Consider the following 20992-nt stretch of genomic DNA (forward strand, 5'->3'; position numbering starts at 1 on the left):
TCAATATTTCTATCTAATTTATAATATATGTAAATAAAATATTTTATATATATAAATACAACATATTTTTCTTAAATATATACATGCATGTGTGTGCATTTACATAATAAATATACACACTATACACATATATATTATGTAAACACAAACTTTTATTTTGGATGCAATTAATCGCGATTAATCATTTGCCAGCATTAGAAAGTGTACACGTTTATGATTAATTCAGGTTTCTACATAATACTTATATAACTTGACATGTTATTATATGTCTACTGTGATGTAAATAGAGATGTGTGGAGATGTACTTTGGATAAGCTGGACTGCTCCAATTTCTTATGAATACAATGGATCACATTTCTCATTCGTTATGCTTAAAAAAAGATTTTCATTCTTCCCCGTCAATTACCATGGCAGCTACAGTTAATCTAAGTCTTTGTGCAGGGCAGCATGACTGACAGTGATTGGTGGATAAAGGGGAGACGGAGGTCGCTGGTCAAGACACTCTCCTTGTTCTCATATTTTAGCAAGAGCAGCTGCACTTTCACAGGGTGACCAGGGCTCATGAAAATGCTAGGGGGCATCTGAAGCCGACAAAAGGCACTTTTTTATTTTCAAATTTGCCTGAACTTTGGGCACAATTCCTCAGTTTAGCTCATTGTTAAGTCAAGCGTGTTGTACAGACTACAGAAAAACGGAATTCCAGGCTCCAGGTCTCTTCCTGTGCATTGTGTATGGGAATCAAAAGCTGAGTGTGCGCACTTCTGTTAAGTGAATATTAATGCTGCTTTGTTCTCATTAATCACATCCTCTGCTCTGCTGATTTCCTGTTAGCCCTTTCATCATATACACCCCCACCCCCCTAACCATGCTACAGTCACCCAAACACTGACATCCAGACACATGCGCACACATTTACAGAACTCCGCACACACAGAGAAACCAGTGGCTGACGGCCAACTCAATCTGCATGTAGTATGAGGGGCAGTTCAAACAAAACAAAGACAAACAAAAGACTCCGAAGGCACTGTGTGTAAATCACAGGATAGATATGATTTCTGGGGGGCACTATCTGTATAGACAGGACTTCAGTTAATTGACATTTGAACATTTGCATAAATTAAGCAAAATAAAAAAAATTAATAGTGATGGTTGATAAAATGTTTTTTTTTTTTATTTAATATAAAGTACTATATATATATATATATAATGTGATGATGGAATTAATAACTGCTCATATTCCAGCATACAGCTTTTGCATTGATCAAGAGTGAATGGTTTGTCCAAGTGTTTTTTTTTTTTTTGCCATATGTTAAACTGCTTTAACATAAGTTCACAAAGCTGACACTTCAAAGTTTACTGTTCAAGAATCAGAATTACTCAGACGGTTATTATAATGAAGATATGTAAGCTCAAACATAAAAATAAAAATATTAAAAACATATTTTTTAAATGTTTAAAAAAAATTGTTGGATATGAGTTTAGAAACACAGTGTAGCTGTATCTATCAGTGCTGCATTTGAAATTTCATAATATAATCTGTAAAACTGTAAAACTTAATATTAAATATATTAAGTGTTTTTAGAGAAGGCTAATCAAATTGATTTATGGCTCTTGTCATCTCCTGTAAGCTCTCATGTAAAGCTCTTATGTGTGCTCTGTCTTTATGTTTGGCTTTGAAAACTCCCCCATTCATGATTCTACTGTTCTTACGAAACGAGCCTTTCACACCTCCACAAGGTATCACACATTATCCCCATTATTCTTTTAATATATTCTTTTGTTTTTATTCCGCCATTTTTTAGCCTTTGTTCTGGTATTTCAAGGTTTACCAAGCCACAAAGCTTTAATCTCAGTAAACTTTTAACCCTCTATTATTAAAAGCCTTAGTATAAAAATACAACAAAACGTTTTCTTACGCTCTTGCATTATAAATGCATTACAAAGAAGAAATGCACCTGCTATGTAGCATCATTAGAGCTAACGTTAGCATCAAGCTAAATCAGACTATTTATTAAATTATTAGTACACTTTTACTCAAAACTCACTTTAAACCCTGATCAAGTGTTTGTAATAACTTCTTTTTGTGATCACAGGTGGAATTTGGACGTTTAATGCTATTTATAGCCTTTTACATCGCTGCACAAGTTACCATTTCAGATGTACATTTTCTGTGTTGCTGTGGTCAGATATCAACACGGAAGTGTACAGGAAATACATCAGAGGATCTGAGGGGGCAGGATATGATGCACAGTTATGATGGACAAGACAGACAAATTAGCACACGCACACGCACATGGCTCACTAAACACACAGAGACAGTGCTGGGAGCGGATCATTATCATCAGATCGTGTAAATCAGTGGAAAATGAATAGAAATTATGATTCTGTCTGAAGAAATATGAAGTAAACATCAGTAAATGTATCCATATATCTCCGTAGATATGCAACTTTGGTCTATAAATCCTTATTGACACTGTTCAGTGAATCTATGTGAACACAAATAAACCGCTGCAGATATGAATGCTTGGTGAATTTCTATCCTAAAAATGACTCATACATATTTATTATTTTGTACTCCTGACATAAATTACTAAATAATACTGCAAGAATACTGCAAGAATGTTTTATCAAAACATTGGTCAAATATCGAGGCTAGAGTCCTTAATCTGATGCAAAGTTTCTCCAGATCAAGTAAGAGAGTGATGTTTAACGTGCTGTGAAAGTGAAACAATAATAATCTGGAGCCGTTATATATATATATATATTGGTAAAAATTGATAGCCTGAATGCACTGTAAGTCGCTTTGGATAAAGGCGTCTGCTAAATGCATAAATTTAATTTACACACACACACACACACACACACACACACACACACACACACACACACACACACACACACACACACACACACACACACACACACACACACACACACACACACACACACTCTCGTCCCAGTATTATAAATAAGCCATTAAAACCACCAATTTACAATTAAATGTAGTTGTTCATAATATATAATAATAAAATTACTTTATAAATGTATATATAAAGTATATATAAAGTATGCCTTTATATATACTTTATATAAGGCCTTTTTGTGCTTTCGGTTTTAATTAGTTTGACAGATACTTTGCCAAAGCATAATAGCCCAAAACTCAACTTTATGACAGAATAAGAAGTTTAAATATATTTAAAAATCTACACTTTTTCCTGAAATACCTATTGTTTCATATCGTCATGTGACCATGATAATATCTAAACGGTATTGATATCGTGATACCACGATATTGCTAATATCGCTACGTCTCTACTGGATATTGGAATTATCAGTGCTTCAAGATCAATACGCCATTCCTAAATGTCAAACTACATCTTTTTTTCTTTTTTTTTTTTTTTTTTAAGAAATAACATTTAATAACCATGTCTCTATTTGCGATGACTCTAATTTTGGTTATGCTAGCGCCGAACGTGGAGATGATTTCTGTATCGAAAAATCTTCAGCTGGATAATGGATAAGGAGAGTGTTATTTTAGGAGCCTGCTGGAATGGACTGTGGAAGAGAGGAGATAGTCTCTAAACAATCTCCCTCCGGGTGAAAAATCCCATTTCCCTATGTTTGATAACCACACAGTTCATTTCCTACATTTCCTGAACAAAGGTAGCACAGGCCTAGAATGTCCTTCTGTGCGTGCGTGTGAGTGAGAGATCAGAATGGTAAATACATGCATATGATTCGAGGTACAGTATGTGTGTGCGCCAAAAGAGGCTAAGGCTATGCAAAGACACAGAGCAAATAATCTGGTTCTTCAAGATGGGGAAAAGGGAAGCCATGCATGGATTTTAAATTTCACAGCTGAGCACTTGGGAGAGAAATTGCCAGGGAGGAAATACGGCGGCTCCTTTATTTGGTTGATGATCTCGGTTACGTTACTTTTACGAGCTGGGGTGGGGAGGCGAGAGAATGGGTCGAGGGGAAGAACAAAGCAGATCATGGATTCTCAAGTTCAGCCTAAATGTTTCTCACTATATGACTGACAGCAGCATATGCATAGAATCGGATTTGGTTGTAAAAGTCGACACTTCATTCACAGGCGTTAGTAATGCATACGGAAATTTCACGCCACTTTTAATAATTGGTATGAGATAGACAATGTCAAATCTTGAGCTGGGTTTTTAAGGTCAACTGATGAAATCAAACTACTGTGCAAAGCTTTACATCTCTTTTGGACACCACTGATGACTCGTAACTCACGTTTAGAAAAGAAAAATATTTCAACAGACATGTTCACATCATATTTCATCACATTATGTTTTTGAAGCGATGCTTTCAGTGCTATGAACAAGTGCTTGACGGTTTTGACCTATGGCATTAGCGGCACTGATAATTAAATGAATAAATGATTAATTGTGAATCGCTCGCCAGTAATATGGTGGGAGTTAATAACAATTTTATTGTGCAACTGATTAAACGACCAATCAAAACACTGCCAATCTGTTCTCAAGCCCTCTCCAGCCTGATTGAACAATAGCTCCCACATTACTGTGGCATTTTAATCATCAGATCTTTCAATTCAATTTAGAGCAAAATGTGCTATTTATAGATTTATAGTGAATATAAATAGAAAACAGAAAGTGTTTAACACCACATAAAAAAAAATATCTTACCACACCAAAAGTCTTGTTTTGGAGTTTTTATGTGCTGATATGCAAAAAGGTGAGTTGAAAAACCTGCAAGGCAATATGTCTTTCCTCCTCACAGTTTGCATAAGGGTTTGGTGTACACGCTTCGATGAGAGCAAGCGGAGTTGGTTACATGTGCTGGATTTGCATATGGCAGCAGGTGTGGCTTTGCTTGTCCCAAGTGCTCAGGCCTCATTTGATTGTGTGAGATCGTACAGATGACACACAAGCACTGTTCCAAATCTAAGTGAGCTCACACCACAAGTCGGGAATGTTTCACATGCATCATATTTTCTTCAATACTGAACAATATGAATAAAATGTAAAACAATTTTAGCAAATATATCTGTATAGCCTAATATGCAAGTAGTTTAATGATATAGTATTTAAATGATATAATAGTTTTTAGTTCACTTTATGTATTATCTAAAATGGATTATAATTATAACTCAAAAAACAACACTATAATACACTGCACACATATTATACTGTACATCCATTCAGATAAAATATAAATTGAATATACTGTAAATCTTATCTAAACAAATATTATATTCTGTCAATAAGTGATTTTTGGTAGCATCAATAATTTTTAGGAATACACTGAAATGAAAATTCTTGGTCAAAGCTGAAACCTAACAAAATGAAACACTGGGCTGAAGGCCAAACACCAGACATTTTGTCCTGCTCTATACAGAAAAAAATAAAATAAATACAAAATAACAATTTTGTACTGAAGATTTTAAACATTCTAGCAGACACTATACCTAAAAAGCTCAATTTAACCTTAAATTAATAAGTTATATATAATATTTAGCCATTAGACCCCCTTCTTGAACCAGTCATGTATTTTTACTGTACAATTAAAAGCAGCCTTGCTGAGAAGAGAAATCTTTTAAAACATTAGAAAATATTACAGATACTAATTTGAACACTTTTTGTGAATTTTATAATAAATGTATTAGCAGAGCCGTTGTAATGATTATTATCATCTTGCTTGTTATTTTATTTTACAGAACATGTCAAACAATCACAGTTTATTTCATTCAGCATTGCATTTGAGGCGTTAAAATGTCCCCATAATAACAGACCAGTGTGTAAAACTCTCAGACACATTTTAAAGATTCTATCCCGCTAACTTTAAATATTTCACATACTTTTAAGCACTCGTAGTCACATTTGCAAATACTACAGCCTTCTTTTATCATGAGGGGGTTTTGCGGCACATCATCTTTGTTTCCAGGCAGAACATTACGGAACGCGACACACACGACACAACTTTTATTTTGGCGGAAATGCGCAGGAAATCCTCAATGCTTCTTTTGGTTGACAACAGCAGATTTATAAATGAGTCTCATTACGAATACATCGTACGTATCACATTGTCGCATGCCTTGTAAAAATTCGTAAAAATGTGTGAGCAACTGACAAGTACCACTGTGAAGATTTTTCTTGTGCTTTGGACTTTGAACCTTGGTTAACAAGCAGATCCACCGCGAGTTTGTGCAGTGTGTTCAGAATACATCCAATACATTAGAAAACATAACGTTCTGCAGTTTATTTACTAATTGTTTAAGGCCATTTCGCGAGTATTAGAAAACAATATTCTGCAGTTTATTTACTTATTGTTTAAGGCTATTTCATGATTTCACTCATCATACAGTAAACATCAACAATCACCTCTTCCGTTTCTCATGAAAGACATGCAATGCATTCCTAAACAGTCTCTCGCTGTCGGTGCTCGGGGCTGGGCAGTACATCGAGTTTGTACGATATATCAATATTTTCTTGATAAGCGATTCAGTATGAGGCAATACCTTTTATATGGATATACTGTATAGTAGTTTGATACGAGCGCATCTGAAAATAGCTTCGGAGCAATTAAGTCTATTTTTATGATAGCACTGAATGTAAAGAGACTGCAATGAAATAATCAAAATAGCCTATCACAACGCTGTGCTTTTGTTCTCATTCATTTTAATTTCTAGTTTAGTGAATTTAACTTCTGCTTTAAAAGCCTTATTTTCGTTTTTATATTGTAATGATACAATATTAGAATGAAATGTGATTTTAACCCTTTTTTGCACTCAATATAAAGGCTTAAATGGTTACATTAACTTTATTTGTTTTCATAGCCTTTAATATGTATTGTTTTGTTGGACAACACTGGGCGATAAGTGAAATAAATAGATATTAAATACAGATTTTTTTTTCAAAAACAAAAACGAAAATACAGAGACAAACATTGGATATCGCAAATCGGCCAAAAAATACAGAGATATTGTCCAGCCCTAGTCGGTTCTTGCAATGACTTTTGCGTCTTTCTCTGACACTTTTAAATGCTTCCACACTTCTGTCATGTGCAGCATTATAAAGAGTGTGCACCTCTCACTCTACGCTGGTTGCTATTTGATCATTGTACGGAACAGTTTATTCTGTCTTTTCACGTATTCTTTTGCTAATTTCAATAGATAGATGGATGGATGGATGGATATAGAACAACAGAGAGAACGATAGATATGAAAACAGAATGAGAGATAGGTCAAACGATATAGATGGCCTACAGTATAAGTGTAGCAGTCCAGTCCTTTATGAGCTTCTCTTCTGGATAGGATGCTGTCTATGCAGCTCACAGAGCGTCAGACTCCCACTCGTGTGCCATCAGTTTGGCAGAGAGGTGACAAGAGCTGTTTGCAGTCCGCTGGAATGTAAAACCTAGATGAGATATTTTTGGAGCGGTCTTTGACACACATTTTGCAAATGTGCATGACATAGCTATGTCTCTATGTCTCTTTCAACGACTCCCTTTTTGTTTCCCTCGCTCGCCGCTCTCTCCCTCTGTCTCTCTAAAGCTGTTATCAGCTGAAACAGCTCTGACCTTTCGTAGCTGTTAGCCTCTGGCTCCCTTCCCCAGCCAAACAGCCAAAGCACTTTATCACAAGACTATGAATTACCACAAAAAGGACACCATCTCACACCGCCTGCGTGATCTAAGACGCTCCTGCTCTGCACTGAACGCTCTTTCTTTCAAGCCCTTCACAGACGTTTGGTAAACACGGCTGACATAACCTGTGTTTTTGACTGCTCTGGTCGTGGACACATCTTGTCTGGAGCTCAGTTGTCTTTCAGTTCCACTGTGTTGCTCTAAGTAATAACTACGGACCATTAACATGGCATTCGCACATATAGACTGAGACAATGGGCCCCGAAGTCTAGGAATAAGCGTATGTGTGTATTTGCCTTTATGTCAGTGTAAGGCAATCCGTTTGAAATCTATTTGTGTTGTAGTGAGGGATGGCTATGCATTTTGGAATGAGCTGTATTTATGTGAGTCTTTGAGGAAACGCACAATATACGGCATCATAGAAAAGAATTATAGATGGCGAATGGGAAATGAGGTGGCGTGAAGCATTTGTGGGTAAAAATGGAATGTGTTTGTGCGTGTCTCTCTGCATAAAGCAAGATTTCATGCTGGTTGGAGCATGCTTGAATGCTAAATGCAAATCCATCATGTCTGATGCATGTGAGCATGTATGTAAATTTTTAATCTGTGTATCTGTACCCACACATCCATCTTTACAGTACTCTTCACATCAATCGCAAACAGATACACTCACTAATGGCAAATGACCACAGACCTAATAAACCTTGTTATGACAACATAAAACAACATTTGAGTTCTATATTACGATACATTTACATATTTCAGAATAGTTAGACAGAAATAACACAGACTTGATTTTATCTATTACCAATTAACTATTATTTATCTATATACAAATGATATAGGTGCAGCCAATCAAATAGATTTGCTTAAAAAGTAACTTATTTTTAAGTTTTTAGTTGCCGTTTTTTAAGCAAATAAAAAAAAAAAATTATATAAATAATACATTTAAACATTTCACTATACATTACAAAGTTGCGATTTCTAAATTCACTTCAGCATTTAAACATATAGTTTTTATTTTTACTTTTATTATATATACTTTCATTTTATTTACTTATTTTACAAATTAGTATAGTTTAATGGTTATTGGCCATAACATAAACAAAACTATTGGCTAACAAAATTGTTTTTCTTTCTTTTGCTAATTTTATTGTTCAGTTACATACTTGGGTTACATAAAATATGATGTTTTTACGTATTATGTCAAATGACTAATGACTAATAGTATACATCAAAGCATATACCATCTGAAACCATCACTAAATGGAACAATCTTTCTGAATGATAGCATAATCTGCTCATTTTGACTCCTCTTAGTCAGCGAACATACAGACAATATACCACACATCCCTAGTTCAGCCATTTTGGCTCTGTTTTCATCATATTACACCTAATACGTGACCACTTCGCCATGACGGCTCTGTTTCCTGCTAGCATAAGAGCTTGTGCTGAAAGGTGAATGGTAATCCTGCTGCTCTGTGAAGTGTGAAGCATGACTACGCCAACTGCCTCCTCAAACAGCGGTGTGCTGGGGTGACGGAGGCCGTGCAGTCTTTAGCACCATCTCTCAGCCCAACAAGTGAACGTCTCACACCTGCATCCTGAATATTAACACTACTCACAGAAAATATGGCGGGCGTTATGAAGAGAAATACCTCCGAGAGCAATTGAGCCCGAGTCAGACTGAAAGAGCTCATCGAACCCAGCGATGCCGCTCAACACGGCCGTTTGATAAGCTGTAATATTGAATTAATCACCTGAAACTCTTAAAACGGGACAAAAGAGGGTGAAGAAATTATGTCTCCTTTTACGACGGAATCAGTGTGAATTACTGCGTGAGAGGGACGGATCTTTTGAGGTTTCAGTCAATACTGTTCCCTAAAGACTGATAAATGCAAGTGAAGAGATTTACAGCCATACACATGCACACACACACACACACACACACGCACACACACACACACACACACACACACACAAATAAAAGCTTCCAAAAAATGGTTTCACAGCCTAATGCCAAATAGCTATATTTTTTTTCTACAGTGATATTAGAGAATAGGGGTTTTCAAACGTTTTGATGCCAAACACCCCCCAAATACGATAATTCCCATTCCAAAAACATAAAGGCACCAATAATTTTTCATATATAAAGACCTGTTTACACTGTGTGAAACATACTTCGTGTTACAGTATATTAAATGAGATTATAAAAATGACCTTGCCATATATTTAAAACAAAACAAAATAAAGGTTTGTCCCATTGGACAATTAAATAGTTTTCCACAACAGTTTGCCCAATCAGAAACAAGTATCCTAAAAGGCTGCATAACTTACCATATTTTACTAGCTTTGCACTGCTTTGCTTTGAAAACAACTTACTTAAGAGAACGAACAAACTAATGAATAAATGAGTCTAAATAGTTTTTGATATTATCCATTAAGCAATTTGTTGAAACAATTCCTAAACATATTTAATAAATAAAATAACATTAACTTCACCACCAAATAAATAAATATTATAGAAACATTTTATCTTTTTAAATCCCTGGGCACCAGTTTGAACACTTCTGATCCATTTACTGTAACTACAAGAACAAGAACATTTGAACCTGTCCCTCAGTTTGTGAAGAAATGCATTTACAGTGAAAGTGCATGGGATAAGTAGAAATGCATAAACAGTATATTCAGTTTTTGTTTGCAGTGTTTGAAAACTGAAGTATGAGTCAAAAATATTGTTTTGTGAGAAATGACAGCATCCCACATATGCTGTCAGAGTTTAGCTTATTTAAATCAAACTTTTTTAGCCTAAGTGTATGAGTGAGAAAGAAAGTGAAAAAGCAGAGTCTTTGTGAGTCTGTATCCCCGCTGTTAATTCATTGTCACCAGGTCTGGCTGACACAAGGGCCTGGGACTCAAGTCACAAAGTTGATAAAATGCTGGGCTCTCTTCTACATCCCTGGTGAGGGTGAAAGGATGTGTGCGTACACACAATGTGCTGACTCAACAAGCCCCCTTCTCTCTCTCCTCATTTTTCTCTCATCTGCCACTACACGTGCCGCCCAGTGGGGCTGACCCAGCGGGCCGCGTGTGTAGCGATATGATGGGAACCTGTCAGCCCGCTGTGCATTAAACCACCGCTCTCATTACCGGCCCTTCCCTCCTGCCACACCCGACCCCATCCTACTGCCCACGCGGCACCCAGAGGGGATATCAAACCTCTAGAATGGATGCTAAAAAAAGCCTGGAGCTGCAAGCAACCGGCCCGGTCATCCATCTCTGAACATTATTTTCTCCTTCTTTTCTCCTTTAGAGGTTCTCTCTCTCTATTTTTCTTCATTTCTTTCACTTTATTTCATAGTCTGAAATATGGTTGGGCAGTATGATAGTATATTTTTCAGAGCAAGAAGTCTGTCAACTGTAAGAGTTTCTGCTATGCTGTGCAGTATAGCCATAGTTGCTATTTAAAAAAGCAAAAAAAAAAAAAAATTAATAATTGTATTATTACATTAAACACATTTTGTATTTATAGATACATAAAATACTATAACAAATAACTTCATTAATTATTATTCAAACAATTATACAGTATATTAAGCTATTTAACAAACTCAAAATAAACTATGTTAATGTTAACTTGGTGCATTAATAAAGAATTAAACTGGTTTACTTAAGTGAATATTTTCTTATTAATACTTGCTTTTTTTGTACAACAGCTTAAGCTTATCCAATATCACCATTTTGAGACTTTTAGACTATTTTGCTCCATAATGTGAAGCAGCATTACTGCTTTATTATGTGAAATATGTTTGGTATGAATTTCCAGTAAAAAAGTAAATGAATAAATAAATAAATAAATAAATAAATAAATAAAATCTTCTACTTGCTTTTTTTATACAACAGCTTAAGCTTATCCAATATCACCATTTTGAGACTTTTAGACTCTTTTGCTCCATAATGTGAAGCAGCATTACTGCTTTATTATGTGAAATATGTTTAGTATGAATTTCCAGTAAAAAAGTAAATAAATAAATAAATGAACAAATAAATAAATAAATAAAATCTTCAGGAGCTACAACCTATCTTCATCTCAGAAAAAAAAATGGTGAGATCAAATTTAAAATAAGAAATAATGTCACACTCTGAGATACATAGCCGTATCGTGAGATAATAACTCAAACTGTCCTAAATTAAGTTCCACTGTGATATATAAAGCTGCAATTGTGAGAAATAGAGTTGCAAAAACAAGAACGTTAGCCACAATCATGAAATTCAAGTCATGAGATTTAAAGCCACTATTATAACCAAAGTCGCCATTGAGAAATAGTCACAATTACCTTTTATACTCTGAGGCAAAAAGCGGGTTTTCCATAATACTGTGATATATAGGGTTACTGTAATATAAAATGACTCATACTGCCCACCTCTGGTCTGTAGTGCGTCCCATGGGAAGTGTTGTGTGTATTGATATTATATGAGCAGGGTCTCTCTCCATCTCTCTCTTTCTCTCTTCATTATGCTGTCGAGAGGGAGTGACCTTGTTCTCTCTCCTTCAGCTGTCCCTCCATCACTCTCGCCTTCTCTGACACAGCTACTCTACTCTCTTCCCATTGCTCTCTTTCATTAGCGGATGCTGTCACGTTCTCTCCATCCTACAGCTGTTATGGATGGAAGAAAGACGACGGGAGGGGAAAGCATATACATGTATATATTCCGACCTGTCTCTCCGACATGACGTAGATGTAGCTGTTGTCCAGGGAAAAGGCCATGTCTCTGAGAATAGGGCTTCCGTCTTTGATGACCGGCAGAGTTTCATACTGGACGCCACCCTGAGGAGGACCGTCAACACGAATCTGAAAGAGAAAGAAGAAAACATTATACCATATCTTAAATATTATATTTTGTACTGACATGTATATTTTTAAGTAGTATAATACCATATATTACATTACTTATAGAAAATTATATTAAAATATTTTACTAAAACATGTTCTATATCATATTTAAAAAATGTAATTTTATATATGTACTATATAAAATATACTATATAAAATTGTACAATATATAATTAGTAAAATATATATATATATATATATATATATATATATATATATATATATATATATATATATATATATATATATATAAATAACTTATATATTGTATAATATTTTGATCATATATTTTTTAAATATTTATATATTAATATTTGTATACTATACTATATACAAAAATATTATTGGTTATACAAAATATATTAGCACATTTTCTTACATAAAATAAGTAGATTTTATTTAATTGATACAATATATTATTTATATTATATTTTAATAATTTAGATTATTTTAAATATCTTTTTTAGACTTTAAACAATGACTAAAGGGGTTTTGATAAGGTCAAAGGATGAAATACTAATAGTCATCACAGGTTTCACATTAAACCGTCTCCACCCACTGTTTTCACCCACCCAAAGGACAATTAAAAGCCCAGGACACATTGTGGCTGTGTATGTCTGACTGAGGTCAGTCCTAGGTCATGTGTCTGTCTGGTAGTGCTTAACAACTTAACAACAGAGAACGAGGACGACTGAGGACGACCCTAACAGAGATCTGAAAGAGCAAAGATCATTCAACTAAACCGACCAGAGTTCAAAGGCAAAAACAAATAACAACTTGTCATTCTCCACAATCTTTCTCAACACAATTCTGGCCCAAAGCACAGGAGCGGGAAAAAAATCATGTCCATGCCACACTAAAGCTGTTTAAACATTAGTCCACTCCACAGAATGTAAAAAACATCTGTGAACGGCAGACTCCCAGTCCACTAAATGGACATTTACAGCGCACTGACGTCCCTGCCGTAACGGTAAATGTGTTCATACATAAAACATGTCAGCCAGTCAACAAGACCCGCCTCCTCTTGTTCGGCCGAGCGTGACCCTGATACGACCTGCCGTGCGCACCGCAGGGACCTTATGTCACGGAGAACTGTGGCCAGTCGTCCACAGAGGGCACTCTGAAGAACATACTTCATTTGCAGGCAGGAAGTGGGTCTGGCGTGCTGGTTGTTGAGTTAAATGTTGTGTTCACTGGTCCTACAGGGGACTATAAAGCAATCAGACAGTAGGTTCTTTGGATGAAATTGTAAAGGTGATAGAAGCATGCGCAGATATAAAGGCCAAGGATCCCTTGGTGGATAAAGAAATAGAGCAGTGTCCCTCGATTAGAGACTGTACACTTTATACACTGTGCTATTGCAAAGCCATTATATACACCTACAGAAAGGTAGACAGTCATTAGTAGAAAGGTCATTAGAAGTAATTTATTTAATTATACATTTTTATTTATTTTTAATTAATATATATATATATAATCTATAAAAAATAATTATTATTTTATAAAATAAAGAAAAATTATACACAAAATTATATAATGATTACGTACAAAGTCATATACACACATATACACACACAAGTAATTCAGTTTTTATTTGTAATTATTTTTATAACTTTTTATTTATTTATTTAAACATTTTATTATGGGAGAACGATATATAGACACACTATGACACTTTTCCCACAATTTTCTTTTTTAAATCAATAATAAGCAGACCACCTGCATGTATGTACCTGTGCAATGTCTTCGGCAACACTGATCCTTTCATTTACCATAATGCCTTAGGAAATGTATTATCTCTTATAGTTGATCTGTTGATCACCTGGCTTGAGTCTTGTCTTCTCCTTACAAGCTTCTGCAAAATTTGCTCATTACTTTTTCATTATTGGCACATTCTCTCCCACGCTCTCCCTCGGTACTGTATGTACATTATAGATGGCTGCCGTCCTTTGGCTGCAGTGCAAGTGCAGCTGTCTTTCTCATTCAGAGATGCTCCGACACTCCACAATCACACAGCATTCTGTGTGCTTCAGCCATTTTAAATTGCAATCTACATGTGCTTGTGTTTTCATGTCAATCAGCTCTGAGATCATGTCAGTATAATGCAATGCTATTTATTAATTTACAGTATATATATATGTAGAGTGCTTTTTGTATACATATATATATATATATATATATATATATTATATATATATATATATATATATATATATATATATATATATATATATATAGTGCATTTGTGTGTGTTTGTATTTGTATGAGGGACTTCTGAGACCGCCGGTCCCTTCCAGCTACACGCTCATGCCAAGAGGACGCTTTTGATGTGAGAATGTAAGCGTGCTACAAAAAAGTGCTTGAAGAGAAACCAGACTCCCATTGAAATTCTCTCGCTGTTTAACATGATAACATACTGCAACACACTCTCTCCCACACTGTGCATGAGCACTTTATACGTGAAGCCGCGCACCCACATCTGAAAGAACCTTTAGGGTACCTCGCTTTGAATAGATCCCATTTCAGATTATTCATGTTAACTAACTCTTCTGGTACTAGAGACGTACTGAATACAAATCAAACATCTTGAATGCTCACATCCACATAACACTCCCACAACCAGAGGGATATGGAACTCTGTTTACCTCTAAAAGTATTATTAAAGCACAATTCAATTTTCCTTTAAAGTAATTACATGAAAGAGATGGCAGGCGTAAGAGAAGAACAGTAAGAGTGTAATTTAATTCTGACACAAAGCACTGAAACATAAACCTGCTCAAAGATATTCAGCAACAATATTTACTCCCTCGTCTATTTTAAGCCATAACCTCTAAACCACATTAAGCATGAACATTCAAGCAGAAAGAGGACCAGGAAAAAATCAGAATGCATTTCCCATATGTATTTGTCTTTTTTTTTTTTTTTTTTTCAGAATAGAAAAAAGGCTATGAAAAGCACAGACCTCAAGAATATCGTTTCCAGTCGCTGTGGGACTCGTACACAATGGATGTCCTTGTTTAAATGTGTGTGCATGGGAGCGCGAGGGAGTCAGAGACAGAACTCAGACTGACAGAGCAATCTGTCCCGTGGTCTATCTCAGATCTTCCCTAATCCATTTTAAATGTGTAGGCTCATGCAGTATGTCGAGACACAGAAAGAGAACAGAAACTCTGCCACCTGAACACACTGAATCCAATTACACTAAAGGGGATTCCTCAAAATTGTCTGCTCTCACAGGTCAAATGTCAGCGCTTATCCAGTAAGCGAGATGGTAATGCTAACTGAAAGGGTTAACTGTCAAAAAAAAGGCCAGCCTGACCCACAACTTTTTCCACCTTCGACTCACTTGTAGCAGACGGAAGGATTCAAACACAATGGCTCTGCTCAATAATCTAGCGAGCTTTCTTTTTATCTACCTATAAAAATAATGTATACAATATTTAATATAATAATTTATTTGTACAATTGCTTCTTATTATAAAGGTATCAATGAATATATGTAAATTTATGTAAAGTTAGAATGACGGAACAATGGATAGATAGATAGATAGATAGATAGATAGATAGATAGATAGATAGATAGATAGATAGATAGATAGATAGATAGATAGATAGATAGATAGATAGAACAATAAATATAACAACAGAAGGATAGAATGATAGAATAACAGAATGATAGAACGATAGACAGAAGACAATGATAGATAGATAGATAGATAGATAGATAGATAGATAGATAGATAGATAGATAGATAGATAGATAGATAGATAGATAGATAGATAGATAGATAGATAGATAGATAGATAGATAGATAGATAGATAGTTGGTTGTTTTTCTTCCTGTATATGGGCTGAGATGTGGAGGGATATTTCTGGTCTGTTGGACGCAGCAGTATTTCTCTCTCTCTCTCTCTCTCTCTCTCTCTCTGCTCTTGGAGAGATTTTTCTGGGCCCCAGTCCGCCCTGGATAACACATCTAATCCATCACCTGTGTCAGCTTGAAGAATTCTGGTGTCAGCAAACCCTCTCTCCCTCTCTCCCTCCTTCTTTCTCTCTCTCTCTCTCTTTCGCTGTCTTCTGATGGTTTCTATCAGTGAAAAACTGGCTCTTTTGTTCTTGCTGCTGTACTACAACACTATCTCCCATAACGCATGTGTTACAGCAACAAACTGCTCGGCCCGTGTGTCACTTTCCATCCAGATGCATTTGAGCACTTAAGCAGATCCCAGCCTCTCAGGGACAGAAAGAGAAAGCAAGAGAGCGGAATTGAGTGGACACTTTCATTCTGACTATGATGCATAAATATTTGCAGGGCTCAAAATTCATTTAATTTAAATTACTAATACATTTTTTTAATCATTTTTCTGTCGTCCAATAAAACATCCCTATGCGTTATGTGGAATTAAACACAAGGAAAGTTTCATTAGTCTGTTTAACATACTCTTGATCCTATGTGAAGTTTATTATGCAAATAAAGCAATACCATCATAAACTAAACATATGCACTTGTGTGATATGCTATATATACACACGCAAAACAAAATCAGCACCTAATCATGATGACTTACTAAAACTAGACTTTGCTTCACAATGTGCGAATAGTTCTTTAACGAGTTCCAAGCAAACTTCCTGAGTCCCATTCCTTCTGTCACCAACTTCTAACTTATGGTTTTCATTAAAACACTTCAACAAAGCACAAAAAGGAAGTTATACTCAAATAAAAGAATGTTTCATTAAACCATAATATCTATCTAACCACTATTGTGAATATATATTTATTCTATGGTGGTTACAGCCCTGCTCATGTTTCCAATAATGATGATAGATCACAAAATAAAATATGAATTCCTCCAAAAAATAAATGATTGGCATTTTCCTTTTCCTAATTCTGTCAGTTTTTATAGATAATCCAACCACAAGCAATTAAAGACTTCCAGTCTCTAACAAGCTGAGGTCTAACTAGTCATGCATGTCATCATAAATCCCTCAGCAGTGACCTATGGTCACACGAGTACCAAAAAAATGACCAGGACAATCTAATTACACGAGTGTTTGCCATTGAGATGAAACAAAAGTGCCTTCCTGAGAATCTCCCTGCTTTGATATTACCTGACCTAACTTTAAAACCCACACAGCTTAGAGTCAGCTTTTTTCTTGCTGGTTACAGAAACCAGATCTGAAGAATGAGGGGTTGTGGTGAAACATGATCAAAAATATCCCTAATTGTCCAAAAATGGCAACCTACAGCCTTGCTGCTACGGCCAGCCGGCTGTATTTATGGAAGTCTTAAAATGACAGAACCACCGCCAGACTGGTGGATTGTGTCCAAGTGAGCTCACTGAAAATGAGTTTGAGGTAAAACTAATGTTGAACCAGTGGTTATATGCTGTTTTTCTGCACTTAATTGGCCTGAATTGTTTTGCATCAGGATTTATTATGCAGCTGAATTCCTCGCTGAGGTTTCCTCTCTCTCACAGAGTTTCGTAGACACAGTGTTGTACCTTTCTAAATTCAGGCCTTTACGAGATTAACAATAATCTTTGCTTAGCTTAGAAATAAGACTAATTTTGCTTTCAGCCTCTATTATGGATTTTGCGGTACCCTCAATAGCTTTGATTTTACTTTGAGTTTACCAGACCTGTAGAGAAGCTACCGTACTTTTTCAGATAAAACAAAAAGAGTTCTGGAGAGCTGGTAGAGTATTTACTGTAAGATTGGGCGTCCTATTAATTGTGTGCAGAGGAGCAAAATAATGTAAACATGAATTAAACAGCCCCTCTCATTTGCGTCACGACAGCAAGACCCATTAAAGGAGTATCAAAGCAACATAAAAACTGCATGTTAAAACAAACCACAGACAAATTGGTATGCACCATTAAAATCCAGGACTCAACAGTAATTGTGAACATACTGTAACAAGCCTTTTTTAAAGGTTAAAAGTATAGAGGTTATTTGAATATTAATAATATACAATGGCTTTTACAAGACAAGCATTAGGCATCAAAATGAGTGTAACAAACGAAAACCAAATCGACAAACAAAAACGAAATCTCAGTGGGGTGTTTTGGCATCAGAACTGATCAGAGGAACCAAAACGACCTTAAGAGACAACACAATTATTATTGACAGCCGAGCTGCTCAGAACCGGTGTGGTGAATTTAGAATCTATAGGTGTATAATTACACACACTCTATCAAAGCAACTTCAAAAACTTTTGTTGTATGGACAAATCATTCGCATGAGCATAATGCGTCTCTCTGTCTCGCTCTCTTATCATTTAAGTGCTGAAAGTGGAAGTGAATGAAATCTTAAGATGCAGTTTGAAAGGAAAACAGAAAAGGAAAGGCAATGGAAAACCATTCAGATTCCTCCCCTAGAGAACAATCATATTGTATTGCAAGTTAGCAGGCTGTAATTTGACAAAGTGAACAAAAAGTACACTGAAACCGAACCGAGTGCATGCTCTAAAAAAAAAAAACGTATAATAATAATGATAAAGAAACACATGCCAGCCACTTGCGGAAACTGAGACGGGTGCCGGATTCATTCGGCTCAGTCAGAATCAAAGCCTCATTTATCCCTCTAGTAGTCTCAGCCTTAAATGACACGACCAACGCAATAGTCAGACGCTCTCTTCCTGTCTAAGTGGGCGGATCTTGGCCAGAATGAACTGCAATAAGGACGAGACTTTATGGCGTAAATCAAAAGTCTGGCCTTGTGAGACTATCATCCTAGTAATTAAGCATTTCTGCTTCTAGAGGCCAAACATGTAACTTGCCTGAGGTTGTTAGATGATGCTTCTTCTGATGATGTAACTCCATTAACAGTGCATTAGAAAAATACTTACAATACAACACCTTATTAACCAGAAAAATGCCTCATGTAGATCTTATTTACTCTTATTGCATTTCTAGGAATTGTTTTTTTTTTCTTCTTCTTCCTTTTGTTTCTACACAAATGCAGTTCATTGTCTTACATCGTCTTGGGATTAATATTCTTTCAGTCCTTGTCCTTTGATAAGGTCAGTCTATTTTTCACTCTCTCTCTCTCTCTCGCTTTCGATACAATAAAAAGTATATCCAGGGACCTTATCTGTTCTTTCTTTTCTTCCTCATGATGTGTGGTTCACAATGGCCATCCATTTGTCTCTCTAGGGACCTCCAGATGATTACAGATGCCTGATTGTTGTCAGAACCCCGGAATGGACAGCAGTCCGTCGGATTTTAGTTCAAAAGAATAGAAATCATCCATTTTATTTTATTTTTATTTTATTTTATTTTATCGTATTTCATTAATAATTTTCATAAAAAAAAATAATAATAATAAATACATGTGATTTGAAGTAGTTTAATTTACATTTTATATATATATATATATATATATATATATATATATATATATATATATATATATATAGATATAGATATATAGCAAAAAAAAATCATTTTCTAAAAATGAAAAAAAAAAAAGATCCTTGAAGTGTCATTTGTATGCATTTGATAAATAAAAAAGTTAATGAAATTAAAATAAATGGTTATTTATACAAAACCCAATCAGAATCAGGTATTGTTAAAAGCTGTATGATGATTTACCATATTTAACTTATTTTGTACTGCTTTGGTAGTTTAATTAAAATGAATTCTAAATAATTCAACTGAGAGAGCGACTGCGGAAGAGAGAGAAACCTGTGATGATAATAAATCAGCTTCTGGTCCACCTGCGAGGCAATTGTATAAAGGGTTTTGATTAAAGCTCACACTAATCACTCGACAGCGCCATTCTACATCAATACACAGACAGAGAGAGCGCGAGAATAAAGCGTGTAAAGCAAGCAGGACAGAGGAAATGAGGATAGCAGAAAAAGAGAAAACGACTAACAAAGTGTTGAGAGACGGAGTGGAGCTTTGTTTTTGCTGGAAGCTGTGTATGTGTGTGAGAGAGACAGGGTTCCTCTTATCAGATGACCTGTTCAGCTTTCCCTATGGACCTGCTGTAGCTTATCTGGCCCCTCATGCCTCAAATACACTGTTTTCATTCAAAGCAATATCTGCTTTCTACTGTCCTACCAGGACTGACCACTCGTTCGATGGCCCTCCTGGGCGTAGAGAGAGCGATAAGGGTCACATGACCTGCTGTAGTCGGAGATGAGGGCCATGTGACCTGCTGAGCATGCTTGTTTTCATGGCCGTAGCAAAGCAGGCCACAACCCTAATGTCCAGGATCAGCCGCCACCATCACGGTAACCACGGCAACACGTCCCGCGGGATGCAGGGGGTATTACAGCAGTAAGCCCTAACGCTGACCCGCTCAGAGAATACATACACACAACCTCTCAAATCATGCACAGTGTAGCACACATTCTCGTTTTGTGCAGTGCATACGTCCTGTGAACAGGTTTATGGTGAGTCTCGTGAGACGTGTGCTAATTGATCACACGTGCACATATGACAGCTTTCCATAACATATGC

General features: G+C 35.8%; 1 protein-coding gene across 1 annotated transcript in view; it reads right to left on the reverse strand.

The window, feature by feature from the left end:
* LOC113095999 (plexin-A2-like) overlaps positions 1-14299 on the reverse strand; it is a 67408-nt gene extending 53109 nt beyond the window's left edge. The window contains exons 1-2 of the mRNA XM_026261374.1: positions 14258-14299; positions 12348-12482 (exon numbers count right to left, since the gene is read on the reverse strand). Coding sequence (XP_026117159.1) covers positions 12348-12482; positions 14258-14299 — 177 coding nt within the window. The remainder of the gene's footprint in view (positions 1-12347; positions 12483-14257) is intronic.
* Positions 14300-20992: the final 6693 nt, after the last annotated feature.

This window comes from Carassius auratus, unplaced genomic scaffold, assembly GCF_003368295.1.
Source record: "Carassius auratus strain Wakin unplaced genomic scaffold, ASM336829v1 scaf_tig00215836, whole genome shotgun sequence".
Lineage (NCBI taxonomy): Eukaryota > Metazoa > Chordata > Actinopteri > Cypriniformes > Cyprinidae > Carassius > Carassius auratus.